The following is an 18,605-nucleotide window of genomic DNA, read 5'->3' on the forward strand; positions in this document are numbered from 1 at the left end:
GTCTGTATGCCTGAAGGCCAGAAGAGGGCGCCAGACCCCTTTACAGATGGTTGTGAGCCACCATGTGGTTGCTGGGAATTGAACTCAGGACCTTTGGAAGGGCAGGCAATGCTCTTAACCGCTGAGCCATCTCTCCAGCCCAAGAGACGTTGTTTTTGGTTTCTTCGAGACAGGGTTTCTCTGTAGCTTTGGAGCCTGTCCTGGAACTAGCTCTTGTAGACTAGGCTGACCTCGAACTCACAGAGATCCGCCTGCCTCTGCCTCCCGAGTGCTGGAATTAAAGGTGTGCGCCACCATCGCCCGGCTACTCCGCGTTCATGTTAACGTGCAGTCGCCACTGAGCCAGAAGAGAACGAGCAGAGCGAGTTTGTGGCTCCCCGGGATCGAAGTCAGGAGGTCAGGACCACCTTCTTTTCTGAGCCGTCTCCCCAGCTCCAGAGAGACTTTGGTTCGGACAAGCACGCTAGGCCCCGCCCCTCACGCACTGCGCCACCCCTGCATTTCCCCGTCATTCTGAGCCCGTAGCCGGGCGGAAGTGACGCTAGGCGGCCGCCGGAAGTGTCACGAAGTGTTGTGCGACCGAGTCTGTACTGAGACGGGCCTGGACCCGGAGCGATACCGCTATGTCGATCGAAATCGAGTCTTCCGAGTGAGTACGGCTGTGGCTTGTCCCGGCGTTGAGGGCGTGGGGTGGAGGGGCTCTCGAGGACGTCCGAGGGGGCTGCGCGCCGGGGCCTTGCGGCCTCGGTGTGCCCGCGGGGAGAGCAGCTCTGTGGCGGGCAGCCCGGAGCCCGGCGGCCCGCTGTGGGGCTGGAGAGGCTCGCCGAACAGACGTGATCGCTGTGCTTGCTCTGCTCGCCCAGCCCTCACTCAGGGCTGTCGTTGTGCCACCGCTCCCCCAGGCTGCCCGCGAGGCAGCTTTTCCCCCTAGTCCCAGCGCTAGTTACCAGAAAGGCTCGGTTGCTTCTGTTTGCGCAAACCCCAGGTGGCGCCGAGTTTTGATTTGCAGCTTGCTGAGTGAGAGCCGCGGTGTGGACGGAGAGACAGAATTTGGGTCAGAAGGATGATGCTTAGCGAAGCCGGGGGCGGCGAGGGGCCAGGCAGGCGTGGAATTAGTGATGGAAGAGTCTTTGGTGGACTTCTCCAGGACTCCTCCCTCTGCCTTTGCTGGCCAACAGGTAAAATGTAAATTAGCAGACGTTTGTGTTCGGAGGGCAAGGGAGGTAGATGTGTCCTGAAGGTCTGCTGAAGGGGGAGGCATATTAAATCGACTGAGGTGGAGACCTGCTGTGTATTTTTTAAAACTGTAAACCGGGCGTGGAGTGCGCACATCTGTAATCTTAACACTGAAGAGGAGGGTAGGGAAGGCTTTGTCATTTTTTTAAACGAGCCAGCCAATATTTCCTACAGTAATTTAGATGACTACCTACCAATTTATCTATTCATTTCTTTATTCATTTACTTATTTATTTGGCTTGTCATTTTTTAAATGGACTGAGATTTCCTACAGCAGTGTAGGAATAATGGCGTCTCATTTTTAACAAATGGACCAGATTTCCTAAAGCAATATAGATGATTCTATCTGTCTGTCTGTCTATCTATCTATCTATCTATCTATCTATCTATCTATCTATCTATCTATCTATCGCTGTTTGTCTAATGATTTATTCTATGTATTTTTCTTACCTATCCATTTATTTGGCTTATCATATTTTAAATGGACCAAGATTTCGTACATCAGTGTAGATGATTTAATCCATTTATCTATTTATTCAATAATTTAATCTATTTACTTATTTATTTGGTGCCTCATTTTTAAAAAATGTACCAAGATTTCCTACAGCAGTATAGATTCAATCTATTCATCCATCTATATCTATCTAGTGATTGAATCTAAATTCATTCACTTATTTGACTTATAATTTTTTAAATGAACCAAGATTTCCTACAGCGATGTAGATGATCTTATTTATTTATTTAATAATTCAATTTATTTATTTATTTACTTGGCTTGTCTTTTTTTAAAAAATGGACCAAGATTTTCTATAGCAATGTAGATGACTATCATATCTACTTATTTGTCTTGTTTTTTTTTTTTTAAAAAAATAGACTAAGATTTCCTACAGCAACATAGATGATTTAATCCATTATTCAATTAATTAATTTGTTTGGCTTGCCATTTTTTTAATGACCAAGATTTTTAATAGCAATGTAGATGATTCAATCTATTGATTGATTGATTCGCTGATCTATTTATTTATTTAATTTATCTGGCTTTAAAAATTTTAATTTGGGTCAAAGATGTGCACCCCCACCGCTCCAGATGTTTTAAAAAAGACATCATTGACTATTGTAGGTGTAAAGTGTCTCAACAGGTGTCCAGTAAATCCAGTGATCAAAATGAGAAAGGCAACCAGCTTTCTTTCTGAGTGGGAAACATTGGGCAGACAATTTCCCCTTTCTGAACCCTAGTTCTTCTATCTTTAGCTGGAAGTTTGGAACCTTGATTCTGTGATTGTTTGCCGAGTTTTACTCTCAATAACTAAATGGAAAGTGGGTAGTAAAAGGACTAATCGGTGGCTGGAGCTCTCTGGGCTGATGGCTGTCTTTGTTTTCTCTCAGTGTGATTCGTCTCATCATGCAATACTTGAAGGAGAACAGTTTGTACCGGGCATTGGCCACCTTACAGGAGGAGACCACTGTCTCTCTCAATACTGTGGACAGCATTGAAAGTTTCGTGGCTGACATTAACAGTGGCCATTGGGATACTGTTTTACAGGCTATACAGTCTCTGAAATTGCCAGACAAAACCCTTATTGATCTCTATGAACAGGTAAGAGTGAAGTGATGTTCCTGAGCTTTGTGGGTTGGTCCTTAATGGAGAGTATCAGTGAGCCTTCCTTCCAGAGCCCAAGGGATATAACTGGCTGGAAATTCACATCGTCAAGACTCAGTAGTGTATTTTTTTTTCTTTCTTGGAAGATTCAACATTTAGTCCCAGCACTTAGGAGGCAGAGACAGGTGGGTGTCTGTGAGTTCCAAGCCAGCCTGGTCTACAGAGTGAGTTCCAGGATAGTCAGGGCTACACAGAGAAACCCTGTCTTGAGGAGAGGGTTGGGAGGAAGAAGAAAAAGACTGATGAAGAGGAAGTTCTGAAAAATGAATTTTCTTTCCATTGTCCAGGTTGTTCTGGAACTGATAGAACTTCGTGAGTTGGGTGCTGCCAGGTCCCTTCTGAGACAGACAGACCCCATGATTATGTTGAAGCAAACACAGCCAGAGCGCTATATTCATCTGGAAAACCTCTTAGCCAGGTCTTACTTTGACCCTCGTGAGGTAAGGACATGGTAGTGAAAAGACATCCTTGTTAACTGTGAAAATTAAATAATGTGGCCTTGCAAAATTACTTTTTAATTTTTGTTTGTGTATATGTTTGGGTGGATAGATATGTGTAGAGGTCAGAGAACCACCTTACAGGAGTAGGTTCTTTTCTTCTACCATGGGATCCAAACTCATTTCATCATGGGTGGTGGCAAACACCTTTTTCCCACAGTGCGCTCTCATCCACCAATGAGATGTATAAATGCATCTTTTTATACACATATATACACACAAATGCAGTTTCTTTCCCACATTGGCTTTCACTAGAGGGCTTCCAAAATGAAGAAGAATGCAATAGGAACTAGGTAATAGAAAGTTAGATTTCTGAAGAATATGAGTCTTCGACCCTGCAAATATTTCAGAAACTATAATCCTACCTCTATTATGACTTACATGGCCTCTTCAGGAATAACAGTATGGACTGACTGATTCCAACTCTCTTCCATACTTCAGAAATGCAAGAGTGCAGAATTGCAAAGTTACTTTAAAACACTAAATCTATTTAGTTCAGCACCTGTTTAACTGGGTATTTTATTGTTTTACTCTGAGAATGTCTTATTTCCTTTGCTTTTGAAAAAAATTTAATTTTTATTATATTTAAAATGTGTGCGTGTTTGTGTACATATGTGTGTACATAGGTGTACATGTGTGCTTGTGTGCACAATCCTCAGAAGGCCAGATGCATTGAATTCCCCCTGAAACTGGAGTTATAGGGAGTAGTGAGCTGCCCAATGTGGGTTCTGGGAATTGTTTTTTTGCAAGAGTAGTACATGCTTTTAACTACTAAGCTTTAATTATATATATTCATGCCTTTCTTCTCCTTGGAAATGATACCAACTCTTTTTTTTTTCTTTTAGGCCTATCCAGATGGAAGCAGCAAAGAGAAAAGGAGAGCAGCGATTGCCCAGGCATTAGCTGGAGAAGTCAGTGTGGTGCCCCCATCTCGTCTCATGGCATTGCTGGGACAGGTAAGTGAATACCTGTAGAACTGAAATTATCCTGAACTACTGGTACTGTTTTCTGTGTATAAGGCATATTTCTGAACTAAGGAAATTATACACCCTGGGAGTAGAGCCTACCTACAAGTTGGGCTCTTTGCTCAGAAGCTGTACCGAGCCACCTTTTTCCTCTTTTCCTGGATCGGCAGTGTAGACAAACCATTCAGAACGTAATCTCTACATCATTTAGAATTATGTTGGGATGTGCTAGGGAACTTGGAATAATGTTAATGCTCCCTGGTCTTGTCAAGCTGGGGCTGTAGTTGAGTTGGTAGGACAGACTGCTTCTGTGCTGGAGATTTTAGATTTGCTCCCGACCAAAACCAACAGTGAGACTTTATTTTCTGACACATAAAAATACATATGTGTTTATGATATTGCTGTGAGGATTTGTGTGTGTATGCACAAATCCCAGCACCTGGGCGATGCAGGCAACTTAGGGAGGAAAGGATTTATTTCATTATATACTCCACCAGCATCTGGGGAAGCCAGGTAAGCTCAAAGCGGAGACGTAGAGGTGGGGACTGAAGAAGAAATCAGTTAATTATGCTGCTTACTGTCTTGCTCTTCTTACTTTCTTATACAACCAAGGGTGCTCCTGCACAGTGGACTGGGCCTCTACATCATTAACCAAGAAAATGCCCTGATAGGTCTGCCCACAGGCCAGTCTGATGGAGGCAATTTCTAACTTGAAATTCTGTCTTCCCAGATTGGTTTGTGTGTCAAGTTGGCAAAAACTCCATCGGGAGTGCAGAGATGTTCAGGTAGCATTCATTAGATAAGGTGTTGAAAGCAGTGCAAACGTTCACTAATATATTGAATAGGTAAACTGAAACAACAATAGATAGTGTATTGACAACCATTAAACCTGATAGCTTTGCAATCCTAATACATATGAGCATGCATATGTATGGCATGTAATAAATAGTATGATGTGATACTAGATGAAGCAGAATATAAACTTAGTATATAGTATAATTACTAATACAGTAATTAAACACATCGTGAGAGGAAAATGACAGAAGGAATTATTGTGCAGTGTCATTAGTGGCTGGTTTTGAGTCTGGAACTCTGGGAAATTTCTGCTTTACAATTTTCGTTTATAATAAAGGAAAATAGGTGTGAGGTACAGTTTTTTGCCTGTCAGAGTCTTTCATGAAAAGTCCATGTTCTGTGACACACTGAACAGGAGATTATGTTTGGATAGTAGGAAACTGGAAACTGGAGAGCGTTTTCTGGACCTCGTTCTTTCAGGCACAGTTTGCCTGAGCAGCAGTGATGGCTTTTCGGTGCCACTCAGCAGATCGCTGTGCTTTCTGTTTCCACAGGCATTGAAGTGGCAGCAGCACCAGGGCTTGCTTCCTCCTGGTATGACCATAGATTTGTTTCGAGGCAAAGCAGCTGTCAAAGACGTGGAAGAAGAAAAGTTTCCCACACAGCTGAGCAGGCATATTAAGGTAAGCTCTGATAAAGACAGCTGGTAATTAGTTGAGTACTCATCATGTGCAGAGCCAGGCCCTGTTGGCAGGAGCTGGGATACCAGGGAGAAGGGCTTGACAGTACTCAGGGTTCTCTCGGTGTCCTTTTGGGTACTGCTGGAACCTGGCAGTGGCACATGTCAGTTGTAGATACATATTTGACATTCAGCCCATAATCCTATATTTGGGAAAATGGTTTAGTTGGGATTATAGAATTTTCCATATTTATATCCTATTAAATATTTGTGCTTGCCGGGCGGTGGTGGCGCACGCCTTTAATCCCAGCACTCGGGAGGCAGAGGCAGGCGGATCTCTGGGAGTTTGAGGCCAGCCTGGTCTACAAGAGCTATTTCCAGGACAGGAACCAAAAGCTACGGAGAAACCCTGTCTCGAAAATCAAAAAAAAAAAAAACATTTGTGCTTAGTCTGCTGCATGTTAGGCTAAGGGTTAGCCATGGATCTTAAAGCTGACTCGTGATGTTAAGGAGAATAATTTTGCCTTATGACTTAGATACTGTGTGAGTGCATGCCAAGGATTAGATCTGGAACCTTAACATACCTCTGAGCTAAGCCTCGAGACCTTGATTGTATTGGGAAACTGTTTTAGAAAAAGGAGATCAAATAGTTTGGCTTCCAGAACTAATGGTGTGTGCTTAGTGCCTTAGCTTCTCTGTAGTTTTGTGCTCTGATTGCATTAATGAATTTTAAAATGCTGCATGTTCATGGTGTTAAGGAAATGGCTCAGTGGATAAAATGCTTGCTGTGCAAAAATTCCCAGTGCCCACATAAAATTGAGCATGTTAGCATGCATATGCAAGCCTAGTGCTGGGGCAGAGGGAGGCAGGTATTCTAGCAGAATATGGGGGTGCTTCAGGTCTAGTGAGAGATTCTGTCCTGAAAAATGAGGTGGAGAGAGGTAGAATATGATTCTTTGACCTCTAACCTCCAGATGAGCATGCATGGGTGAGTGCATCTGCATGAACATGTGCACATGTGCATATACTGTACTGCAAATGTGCACACACAGATGTGCATATTCCTTAACTCAGTAGTTTGTATTTGTCTTTTCTGCACTGTGTGTTCTAATTTGCATGCGATAGTATTTTTGAGTAGTACTTTTATTTGCCTTGGTCGAAGACTTGAATAACTGAATAAGTTAGAGATCATTCTGTTGGTGCTACTGGGTTAGAAGTTTTCTGGAATGAATATTTTGCATTAGAGCTAGATAGTGGGGTGGTTGTGGCACAGGCTTTTAATCCCAACACTCAGGATACGGAGGCAGGTTCTCAGAGTTCCAGGCCAGCTTGATCTATCGAGGGAGTTCCAGGACAGCTGGGGCTACACAGAGAAACCCTGTCTTGAAAAATAAGTAAGTAAATAAAGTGGTGATGTGCCCCAGTAATTCCTGCAGGCCAAAGCAGGAAGACTCAAGTTGAAAGCCTGTCTTATCCCTAGACACAGTGGCCTGGGGATAGTTTGGTAGAGCCTAGTATGTGTGGACCCTGGGTCTGTATCCCAGCACTAAAAAAGGAAAATCAGTGTTATTATCTGTCTGCTGTCCTGTGGTTTCCCTGACACTGGAGCATAGTTAGTGCAAACGCTAGGAAGGCACTTAGCAAGCAAATAACTCGTCCAATGATTAGTCCTAGTTTTCTTCCCTAAAGATGGGTAGATAGATTAATTTATTTAATGTATGAGTGTTTTGTGTGCATGTTCGTGTACTACATATGTGCCTAGTGCCTGTAGAGGCCAGAAGGGGGCATCATGTCTCTTAGAACTATAGTTACAGATGGTCCTAAGGTGCTATGTGGGTTCTGGGAGTGGAATCCAGGTCCTGTGCAAGATCATCCAGTGCTCTTAACCGCTGAACCATCTCTCCAGCTCTTAGTCCTAGTTTTGTGAGCCACATATTATCACTGATTCAATAAAAGGTTATGAAATAATGATGAAAATTTTATTTACAACACTCTTATTTTGAAAATGAGTCCCCTCTTCCATCCAGACACACAACAGAAACATTAAACCATGTTAACTTGGAATGGAAAGGCCTTCTAATTGCTGATTCTGGCAGAAAGTTATAGCTTGTGCTAACTGAATTGTTTTATATCTCATGTTAAAAAAATTTTTCCCCCATATACCACCACACACTCTGTGTGATGATGTATGCTTGTAATCCCAGTATTTAGGGTTACTGCAGAAGGAAGATCTCATTAGAGGACAGGGTTCCAGTGGGCTACATTGAGTTCTTGACCATCTTAGGCCACATAGTGAAATCATCTCTGAAAGGACAAAACCTTGTTTTTTCCCATTTTTTTCCCATTAACTAATTTTATTATCAAAACAGGAACAACATTTAGATATAAAACTGGTCAGAGAAAGCATCTACCAGGGTCCATGTGTAGAAATGCCTTCCAATACTCCACAATATGGGCCATCTGGGATTATATGCAAGGGCTGGGTTTCTTAAAAGGCTAAAATGGAAATCGTTTAAAGGCCCTTAGGTAACAATTTATGTGTTCTTCGTTTCACTTGAAACAGTTTGGTCAGAAATCCCACGTGGAGTGTGCTCGGTTCTCTCCAGATGGTCAGTATCTGGTCACTGGATCTGTTGATGGATTTATTGAAGTGTGGAACTTCACTACAGGAAAAATCAGGAAGGTAAAGTATTAAAAATGCATTAACTTTTAAAGGAAGAATTGCTAATTTTCAGTTAATTTTGTCTTATTTGTGAGTTATATGATTGAGGAAGTGTCTTTATGAAAGATTTATTTTTATAGTTTAAACTCATTTAAGCTCATTTTAAGTTGAGTTTCTATTAAATGGGAGAAACTTTTGTTATCTGTTCATGAGTTTTTATTGAAAACATTTTGGTTGGAGTGAGTTACGTGTCTGTAATATTCAGAAAGGGTCATGAGATCTTCAAGAGAAGTGTGCAGCTCTTACTCTCATCCTTGAGCCATCAGAGCTCCTCTTTGGTTGATTCAGGGCTACCCATTCCTTAGCTTTAAAGGGATGTTCTGTGTGTGTTAACAGTTACTTACATGTCCTTTTAGTAATGTTACACAGAGGGCAACATACATGCCACGTACTGTATTATGCCCTCGATTTCCTCTTTGTAGTGTTTGAACTACATTGCAGTGCAAGGAATGAAGCATGGTCTATGTATAGTCTCTTAGAGATTGTTGCCAGTCTCACCTAATTTTAGTACTAATTGTACTTTTCATATGAGTGAAGTTTATATGTAAATAGCCACCAAATTTTTCTGTTCTGTGAAGTCTATGACCACGTTCACCATGTGAGTGTGTTCAGGTACAGATGGACATATGTATGTGTTTGTGAGACCAGAGGAAACCTTGGGTGTTTAGTCAAGTGTTGTCCTCCTTGTTTTGACATAGGATTTCTTAGTGGCGGGGAACTCCTCAAATAGGCTAGCTTGGATGCTCTGCGAGGTATAGACTTAGCTCTGCTCTCCTAGCTCTGGGGTAACAAATGGGTACCATAATTTTTCCCACCACATGAGTTCAGGAGTGCTCCTAAGACAGTAACTTCCCAGCCCCTTTGTCCTTTTTCTTATTTATTTCTTTTTTGAAATGAGGACTTTCTATCTTAAGGAAATCAAAATATGCATTGCAGGTGCTGGGGCAATGGCTCAGTGGTGAAAGCACTTGCCGTGCAAACATGAGGACAGAGTTCAGGGCCCCAGAACTTCTGCTTTCTGTGAATTTCTGGGGTCTGGGTGGGGCCACTGGGGCAGTGGTTTGATTTTGTGTTATTTTAATAACTGTTAATCATCACTTTAGGATCTTAAGTACCAGGCCCAAGATAACTTCATGATGATGGATGATGCTGTCCTCTGCATGTGTTTCAGCCGAGATACTGAAATGTTAGCAACTGGGGCCCAAGATGGAAAGATTAAGGTATGGAATGCTTAGATTTAGACATTTAAAAATTTTTTAATGGTGTGATACACATGACATTTATTACCAAAATAACTCCTATATATTAAGCATCCATTTGATGCTAATCCCCTTTTCATTTTCAGTTTTACTAATAATCCTGTCTGGGATGGTCCATTAACATATTTGCAGTCACACAGCTGGTAAATTACAGATCTGGCACTTCAGTCCAAATATGTTCATGTCTGTCTTGGTTGTAGGGCAATATATGTAATGTACTGCAGGTTAATATTTCCTTTCTTCTTTTTCTCTGTATCTATCTATCTGTCTGTCTGTCTGTCTGTCTGTCTGTCTGTCTATCTGTAGGGGATGGTATTAGCTGTGGCTTGTTTTTAGTTGCTGATAATGCAGCTGGGAGGTAAAATAAGGAAATAGTTCCTGCTTAATAGACTTGGCTCCTATTTTTTTTGTCTTCTCTTCTTTTGTGGTGTTGAACTTGGGGCCTTGTGAATGTTAGACAAACACTCTTACCACTGGGTTGTGTTTTATTTTATATGTATAAATGTTTTGTCTTCATGTGTATATGTGTGCACCACTTGTGTGCCTGGTGCTTTAAGGTCAGAAGGTGGCATCAGATTCCCCTGGGACTGGACTTACAGTTAGTTCTGAGTCACCCTGTAGGTATTGGGAATTGAATCTGGGTCCTCTACAAAAGTAAAAAGTGCTCTTAACTACTGAGCCGTCTCTGCAGTTCACCACTGTGTCTTGAATCCATATTATTGTACTACTGCAATAGACATGCCAGATTGGACTGTAGGCATGCATCTTTGCTGCTACCTTGGTATGTTAGTGCTGTGTTGTCAGCTGTCCCTGCCAACACTTCATTCACATTTTTATCTTCTTAAAGGTGTGGAAGATTCAGAGTGGACAGTGTTTAAGGAGATTTGAAAGGGCACACAGTAAAGGTGTCACCTGTCTCAGCTTTTCAAAGGACAGCAGTCAGATCCTCAGTGCATCTTTTGACCAAACAATAAGGTAAGAGGAGTCCCAGAGCAGTCCTTATGACAGTTTGATAAAATAAGGCCCCAGAGGGAAGTTACTCGTGAGTCTTCATGCGTTTCCAGGATGGGGTGGTATGGAGAACAAGGCCCTGTTAGGTCTCATCTCCTCAGGTTCAGGTGGCCCAGCGCTTTGGTATCTAGATATCCAGAAGGATTTGAGAGGGTGAAATAACAGTGTTTCATTTTTCTCAGTGTGTGGTCTGTGATCCTGGGTTGGGAGGTAGAAGCTTGGACTCCCAACCCTTGGAAGGCAGAGACAAATTCTAGGGCAGCTTGAACTCCCTAGTGAAGCACTTGTTTTAAAAAACAAAAATGTGGTTTTTACTGTGTACATCATTTAATATTGTAATATAATACTTTTGTAATTCATCTAAAATACATTCAGTGATTTGTTTCCACATAACAATGAATATTCTTTTAATTTTATTTGATAGAATTCATGGTTTAAAATCTGGAAAAACACTGAAGGAATTTCGAGGCCATTCCTCCTTTGTTAACGAGGCAACATTTACCCAGGATGGACATTACATTATCAGCGCATCTTCTGATGGCACTGTGAAGGTAGAGTATCATCACTGACTCCTGGGATGTCCTCCTCACTCTTGCTCTTTAAGACGGTACCATTGGTCAGGATGGTGATGATACAGCTGTGAGTCGGAGGCAGGCATGCTGTGGGTGTTCCCTGTTTGTTGGTCTATATCATACACACTCATAACCTCACACTCAGACAACCCAATCTTTATCTCACGTGTAGAAACATAAGTTATCCTTCATCCATAGGTACACACAGTAGTTCAGCCTGTCTTCCTGTGAATATTAGTCACTACTTGTAATCAGATTCAGAAATGTTTCAATGACCAAATGCCCTTTTTGTGTTTCTTCCCAAATTAAGTCTTTCCTTATATCTGAAGGGGAGTGAGGGAGAGAAAGCATAGAAATACAAGCCTCCCAGCAGTTGGGGGACAAAGGCAGGAAGACTTCTACAAGTAGCTATATAAAAAGGACCTTGTCCTAAAAACAGAGGGGCTGGAGAGACAGCTCAGTAGGTAGAAGTGCTTGCTGCTCCTGCAGAGAACTCCATTCAGTTCCCAGCACTTACATGGTAGCTCATAGCCATCTGTAACTCCACTTTCAGTCTCTGTGTGCACTGTATGCTTATGGTGCACATCCGTCCATGCAGACAAACATTCGTATCCATAAATAAAAGTAAATAAACTCAACTTTCAAATAGTCCTTTCCCAACATATCTCAACTGAAAGTAATGAGTCTTTATTCAGTACCTTTAAATATTTGTGTTGTCCAGAGCTGTTAGTCACAGAGGAAAAGCACTGGGAGCGTGCTGTAGAGGCTCTCCGCCCCCTAGTGAGGGGTATCTGAACAGTACCATGCAGCCCTTTTTTGTCTCTTCTCTAAGCTCTCTGACTACACTCTTTGAGTTCATAAGCCTAGAAGGACAAGGTAAGAACTGAGTAGTCCAGGTGGCTGAGTGGCTTCTGCCTTTTAGGTTCTCATGTATGTGCCAATGCTGTGATCTTTTTGACCATATTCACCTCAGCCTCACCAAATCAGAGTTTTTAAAACAGGGCGCTAAATTGACGTCTCTTTTGGTGTTAATGCCTTTTGAGCGTTTTTGTTTGTGTTTGTACATGTAGATATGTACATGTTTCCTTGTGTACCTTGAGGTCAGAGCAGGTCAGCACTGGGTGGTGTTCCTTAGTTGCTTCTCCGTTTATGTGTTTTTCTTCCTTTTTTCTCTTTTTTAATGATTTATTTACATATTTTTGTATTTATATGTACAGAAGTGCTCTATCTGCATGTATGCTTGCACACCAGTAGAGGGCATCAGATCCCACTGTAGGTGGTTGTGAACTACCATGTAGTTGCTGGGAATTGAACTCAGGACCTCTAAAAGAGCATCAGTGCTCTTAACCTGAGGCTTCCCTCCATGGAGACCTGCCCTCTTTTTGTGGGTGGAGGGGTTCTGGAATGCACCACCTTGCACTAGGATTCAAAGATCTAGGCCCGAGAGCCCCAAGGCTTGTCGTGAGTCTTTCCAGTGCTGGGATTGCTGGCACCCACCTTTTATGTGGTAGCTGGGACTCAAACTTAAGTCCTCAAAATAGAAAGTGACTAGCAGGCACTTTTCTGAGCCATGTCCTCAGTCCCTGGGTTATTCTCCCCTTTCTTATTTCCCTTTTATACTCTTTCTCATCTTTCTCAAACTAGGGATCGTTTTGCCTCGTCCTCCTGATGCTTGAAATTACAGGTCTCATGCCTGATATTTTGTTTAGTTTGAGACAGGATCTTGCTATACAGTAGCCCAGGCTGACCTTGAACCCTCCCCTTAGTGAGTGCTGGGATTAAAGGTGTGTGCCAGTGTGCTAGCCTCTAGCTGTTCATGAAGATAGCATGATCCTGAAAAATAAATGATTTTTATTATTTAGCTTGTGGTTTTCATTTTATTATGCCGCTTAAATGCTGAGGAATGCTTACTATACATGTGGCAGTATTGGTTATTTGATTTTCTTAAACCTAATTGTTAATCTAAGTGTTATGTTTTATATTTTTGTGGTAGATCTGGAACATGAAGACCACGGAATGTTCAAATACCTTTAAATCATTGGGCAGTACTGCAGGGACAGATATTACCGTCAATAGCGTGATTCTGCTTCCTAAAAACCCAGAGCACTTTGTTGTGTGCAACCGATCAAACACAGTGGTCATCATGAACATGCAGGGGCAGGTGAGTACTCAGAAGGTGCTTCTGCACTGGACTTGGTTCTGGTCCGTACTGTGGTCAAACAAGGGTCACTGTTTCTAAGCTATATAAGCTGTATTTATTTATAGATACACATGCAGAAGCACATCCTTTCTGCAGTGTGTGTATGATGCTTTTTCATCCTTCATCTAACCTGTCTTTTGATTTCTGAGACAGTATCCTAATGTGTAGCCTGGGCTGCCCTCAAACTCAATGATCCTCCTGTCTCAGACTTCTGAGTGTTGGGATTATAATACACTACTATGCCCAGCCAGCTCTGGTCTGTCCTTTAGCTTTTAGGACTGACCTGAAGATTATCCCTTTTAGGGAGGTCCAGTGTGGTGTGGGTCTCTTTCTTGGGATATCTAACTACCACAGGCGAACTAATAGATATTAATGGGATACTAATAGAAAGAAAACAGCAGTGTCTCACTGTGTAGCCTAGGCTGGTCTTGAATGCTGAATCCTCCTTCCTCAGTCTTCTAAGTGCTGGAACTGCAGGTGATCACTCAGGGTGAATTTAAAGTTGTATATCATAAAGGAAAATCGTAGTGTTCCTTCCTGGGTGGAGGATGGGTGTTGTGTCTGGTAAGAGTGGACTGGTGAATGTTAAGTCCAGGTAGCCTTGAAAACCGAGTTGTATTGATTTAGAAGATGGTTGTTTGTGAGATGAATTTGCCTCATGAGAACATGGGCAATAAAATAACTGAAGGACAGGGCTGGTGACTTGGGTGCAAAATTCAAAATTTCTGACTGCTACTTAACTAAGTTAAATTTACCTTTTGAATATTTTCAGGCAGGAAGATGTAACATACGATGAATGAAACTGGCAATAGTAACCAAAGTGCAAAATAACAGTGTAAAAAAATGTCAGTTTTTAAAATTTTGTTTTCTGGGTGTGTGACACATGTCTTTAATCCCAGCACTTGGGAAGTTGGAGGCAGAAGGATCAGGAATTCAGTCAACTTTGGCTGCAGAGCAAGCTTGAGACCAGCCTGGCTACATGACCCTATCTGCAGACATAAAGTCCTCATTAAACGTTAGGTCGGTGGTAGTTTAGACTGCTGCCCCTGCCCACAGTTGCCCTGCTACAAGTCTGGTGTTTGCTTTTGTTTTGGGTGCGGTGTCTAGATTGTCAGAAGCTTCAGTTCTGGTAAGAGAGAAGGTGGTGACTTCGTTTGCTGTGCCCTCTCACCCCGCGGTGAGTGGATCTACTGTGTTGGGGAGGACTTCGTGCTCTACTGCTTCAGCACAGTCACCGGCAAGCTGGAGAGAACTCTGACGGTGAGTCCGTGTCCTCTGACTCTCCATGCAGGCTGCCATCAGTGTGAACCTCCTTAGAAAACATGCAGTCGGGGAGTTTACCAATGAATGTGATTGTATCATATATTAGAAATCAGGTGTATTGTAGCACAGTTTGGCTTCAGAGAAAGGGTGAACAGTACAGAAAGCAGAGAAGAAACAGCTTGCTAGCTAGGCCTGACTTTCTGGGGCCGAAGGATTGGAGAGACAAGCTTTCTTCATTCCTTTTGGAGGTAACTACTTGGATATTATCCTTCCAGTTTGATTGCTTTTGACACTTTCAGCTTTATGCTACTAAAAATTTCAACTAAATTAAAGATATTATGAGGAGTAATTTTTTTTCCCTTTATCTTTCCAAGACAGTTTTTTTCTGTGTAGTCCTGGCAGTCCTGAACTCACAGAGATCCTCCTGCCTCTGCCTCCTGAGTGTACAGGGAGGGATTAAAGGCATGTGCCACAGCTCAGTTTATGGGGAACAGTTAATACCAGTTGCTATAATACATGGTCCCCAAATTTTAGTGATTTAACAAAATAAAAGCTTTATTTCTGATTATGTCACAATTATTACATCACAACGTGGTGTGGATTGGATAGCCCTCTTTAAGTAGTGCTGTTTAGAATATATGACCTCTCAGGGTCTCTTTCTCCCCAGCCATCTCTAAAGGCCTCTTGAGAGTGCTTTAAGTAAGACCTGTGTACCCTGACTGCTTTCCGTGTTCTAGGTTCATGAGAAGGATGTGATTGGGATTGCACACCACCCGCATCAGAACCTGATTGCTACCTACAGTGAGGATGGACTCCTGAAGCTCTGGAAACCCTAAGTCTCTTTTACAATGGAGACGTGTTCATGTGTTACTTTTACTTTTCATATCTGCCTAAGCAAAGATACTGTCTGAATAAGTCACAAGAATAATTGTGCAAAAATTCATGTTTAAATAGAAGTTATCATTTAAAGTTTTTTTTCTTTTTCTGAGATGTGGGTTTCTCTGTAATCCTGGCTGTCCTGAAACACACTCTGTAGACCAGGGTGGCCTTGAACTCAAGAGATCTGCCTACCTCTCAAGTGTTTGAATTAAAGGTATGAACCCCACCCCCTTTGCCGTCTTGCTTTTAGAGAGCATTTTAAGGGGGAATCATTAACTGGGGAATTCATTTAATGTTTTCATTAATCTCTACCAAAAGACTTTAAATACTGTTAATTAAAACGTGTCCTAGCATAAAATGTGTAAATAAGTCACTGTGCCATATTCAGCAGTTGTGGATTTTTAAAAAAAAAAAGATTTTAATAAACTTAATACCTTTCTGAAGACTTTACCATAAGTGTTAATAGGGAGAAAGAGAATCATTCTTGAACCTTAGGTCTGATATTCAGTTCCTGGGGTAGTTTAGGACTAACATGAAAAAGGCCTGGTGACACACAATCACATTCGGCTGTCAGCGTCTTTCTGAGCTCTGCCCTTTATTGTTCAGGCTTTCTTCAATGTAGCGCTCATGTTCGGGTTGGAACTAGTTACAGGGTGGTTTATGGGATTTTTGAAGTTTAGACATCCTTTTTTGGAGGATGATTTGGCACTGAAAATGTACTGTTGTGAAGAAAAAGTAGAAAAGGACTGGAGATTTAAATTCTCTTGTAACGTGTATCAGTTAGCTGAAGAAAAATATTTCAACAACTCTTGAAAATGGATTCCACATTAATGTCCTGATTTCAACCAACAATGTAGAGAGCATTTGTTAATGTATGCTAAGCTGTTCAAGAGAGTGAGGCCTTCTCCTAGGCTTTTAAGTCATTACCAAGTTTCCATATTTTGGGCTCAGTTGGTAGAATGCTAGCCTAGCACACATGTCTTGATTTCCCAGTGCCACATAAACTTGCATGCCTATATTCCAGCAGTTGGGAGGTAGAAGCAAGAGGACTAGAAATTCAAGTTAGCTCTATAATATGTTCAAGGCTAGCCTGGTCTACAAACTGAGTTCCAGGAAAGCCAGGGCTGTTTACACAAACTCTTGTCTTGAACCCCTCGGCCCCCCAAAAGCACAAGTTTAAGGTCAACATGGGAGGCTATAGGGGAACCATGTCTTTTTTATCTTTATTTATTCTTGGTCTTTCAAGACAGGGTTTCTCTGTGAGTTCTAGCTGTCCTGGAACTAGCTCTTGTGGACCAGGCTGGCCTCAAACTCATGGAGATCTGCCTGCTTCTGCCTCTAGAGTGCTGAGATTAAAGGTGTTCGCTGCTACAGGGACTGTAGCATGGTATACCAGTAAGCTAAGGGATAAACTGGTAGTTTCTAGTTTCTGAGCTTACATTTGGAAAATTTCTAGCAGACCACCTTTGTTCATCCTTCAGCTACTTTTGGAAGGAACTTGCAAGACTGGCCTGCCTTAAGCCCTTCCTGCCCAGCTTTCTCTAGGGCTAGAGGTAGGAACCACCCTCCTGGAGCAGTCCTCTGCTAAGGCAGCATTAAGGTCGATGCTCACCTCTGGTACCCACTTCCCATCGAAGTAGCCAAGTTGGGAGAAACTCCCATGTGGTAGTACAGAATGCGACCTGCTCAAAGGCTGACATCTGGTGGCTAACTCGGCAATTACCCCCAAGCCAGAGGTTATAGGGGCCTAATGAAAACTCAATACCCGGGACTTTATTATAAAAAGTCATGTTTGAAGAAGGTAGTAGTTTTGGTGTGGCCCACCAGACAATCCTGGTGTTCTGTTCCCTACTTAGTTGACAATCATGATGAATCACATTTCAGGGTAATGTCTTTTAGAAATGCCAACAGTGTAATTCTAGGGTGTAGTTTTCTCATTGGTTTCTGATTCTTGCAAGTCAGTTTTGTTCTAGGTTCAAGCTGACTCACAATCTGAATTGTCTGTTAAAGTATTTACCTCCTGTGACTGTCCATGTTACCATGGACAAGACTAGAAAGGACAAGCAGCTGGACTCCAGTCTTTTATGTTTTACCCCCCCAGTAGCTTGTTTGAAAGACATTCTCAGGTCCCACCCAAACTAGTACTGAGATTCATCCAGCAAGCATAATCGTATACAGCACTTTACATCATCTTTTCACTAGGTGTTCATTTTGACTCTTTCCAAAGGTCTTAATTAAATGCAACAGCTCTTCTGTACTTCACAGCTTTTGTTAGCATCTCACGTCTGGAAAGCTTCAAGTACAGTATGTTCAAGGTGACGTTTTCCTGCTTTGAGTTTAAAACTGGATGTAGTGGTGCATGCCTTTAATTGCAATCAATCAGGAGACAGAGGCAGGTGGATCTCCATGAGTAAGGCCAGCCTAGTCTACAGAGTGAGTTCCAGGACAGACTCCAAAGTGAACCAGAGAAACCCTGTCTTGAACCCCACCCCCCAAAATGGAAAAAAAAATGCTAAATTTAGCTTGATATTTAACTTGCAAAGTTTGTTTTTGAAGGCGGGGTTTTCTGTGTAGCCCAGGATGCCCTAAACTTGCTCTGTAGACCAGACTGGCCTTGAAACCATGAGATCACCTGCCTCTTCCTCCCAGTGCTTATTAAATGCTTGAGCCACCATTTGCCCAAATTGAGTTTTAATTGTTTTGTTTGTATGTATGTATGTATGTATGTATGTATGTATGTACATACATCAATGTCTATGTCTCATGCCTGAAATGGGTGTCTGATAACTGAACCTGGGTCCTTAGTCAGTGTAACCTCTGAGCCATTTCTCTCACCCTGCTTTTTGATTCAGATGTTCTCTCCATGA

The 18,605-nt window shown here is 42.1% G+C and overlaps 1 protein-coding gene across 1 annotated transcript; it reads left to right on the forward strand.

Annotated features, from left to right (window-relative positions):
• Positions 1 to 526: 526 nt before the first annotated feature.
• Smu1 (SMU1 DNA replication regulator and spliceosomal factor) lies at positions 527 to 18,422 on the forward strand. Its single transcript, XM_075967502.1, has 12 exons — positions 527 to 649; positions 2,623 to 2,833; positions 3,184 to 3,336; positions 4,239 to 4,349; positions 5,708 to 5,836; positions 8,396 to 8,515; positions 9,658 to 9,774; positions 10,661 to 10,788; positions 11,249 to 11,375; positions 13,390 to 13,557; positions 14,704 to 14,856; positions 15,597 to 18,422. Exons 1-12 carry the CDS (start codon positions 624 to 626, stop codon positions 15,693 to 15,695), a joined length of 1,542 nt encoding a protein of 513 aa, XP_075823617.1. The 5' UTR covers positions 527 to 623; the 3' UTR covers positions 15,696 to 18,422.
• Positions 18,423 to 18,605: the final 183 nt, after the last annotated feature.

The sequence above is a fragment of the Microtus pennsylvanicus genome, chromosome 3, assembly GCF_037038515.1.
Source record: "Microtus pennsylvanicus isolate mMicPen1 chromosome 3, mMicPen1.hap1, whole genome shotgun sequence".
Taxonomy (NCBI): Eukaryota; Metazoa; Chordata; class Mammalia; order Rodentia; family Cricetidae; genus Microtus; species Microtus pennsylvanicus.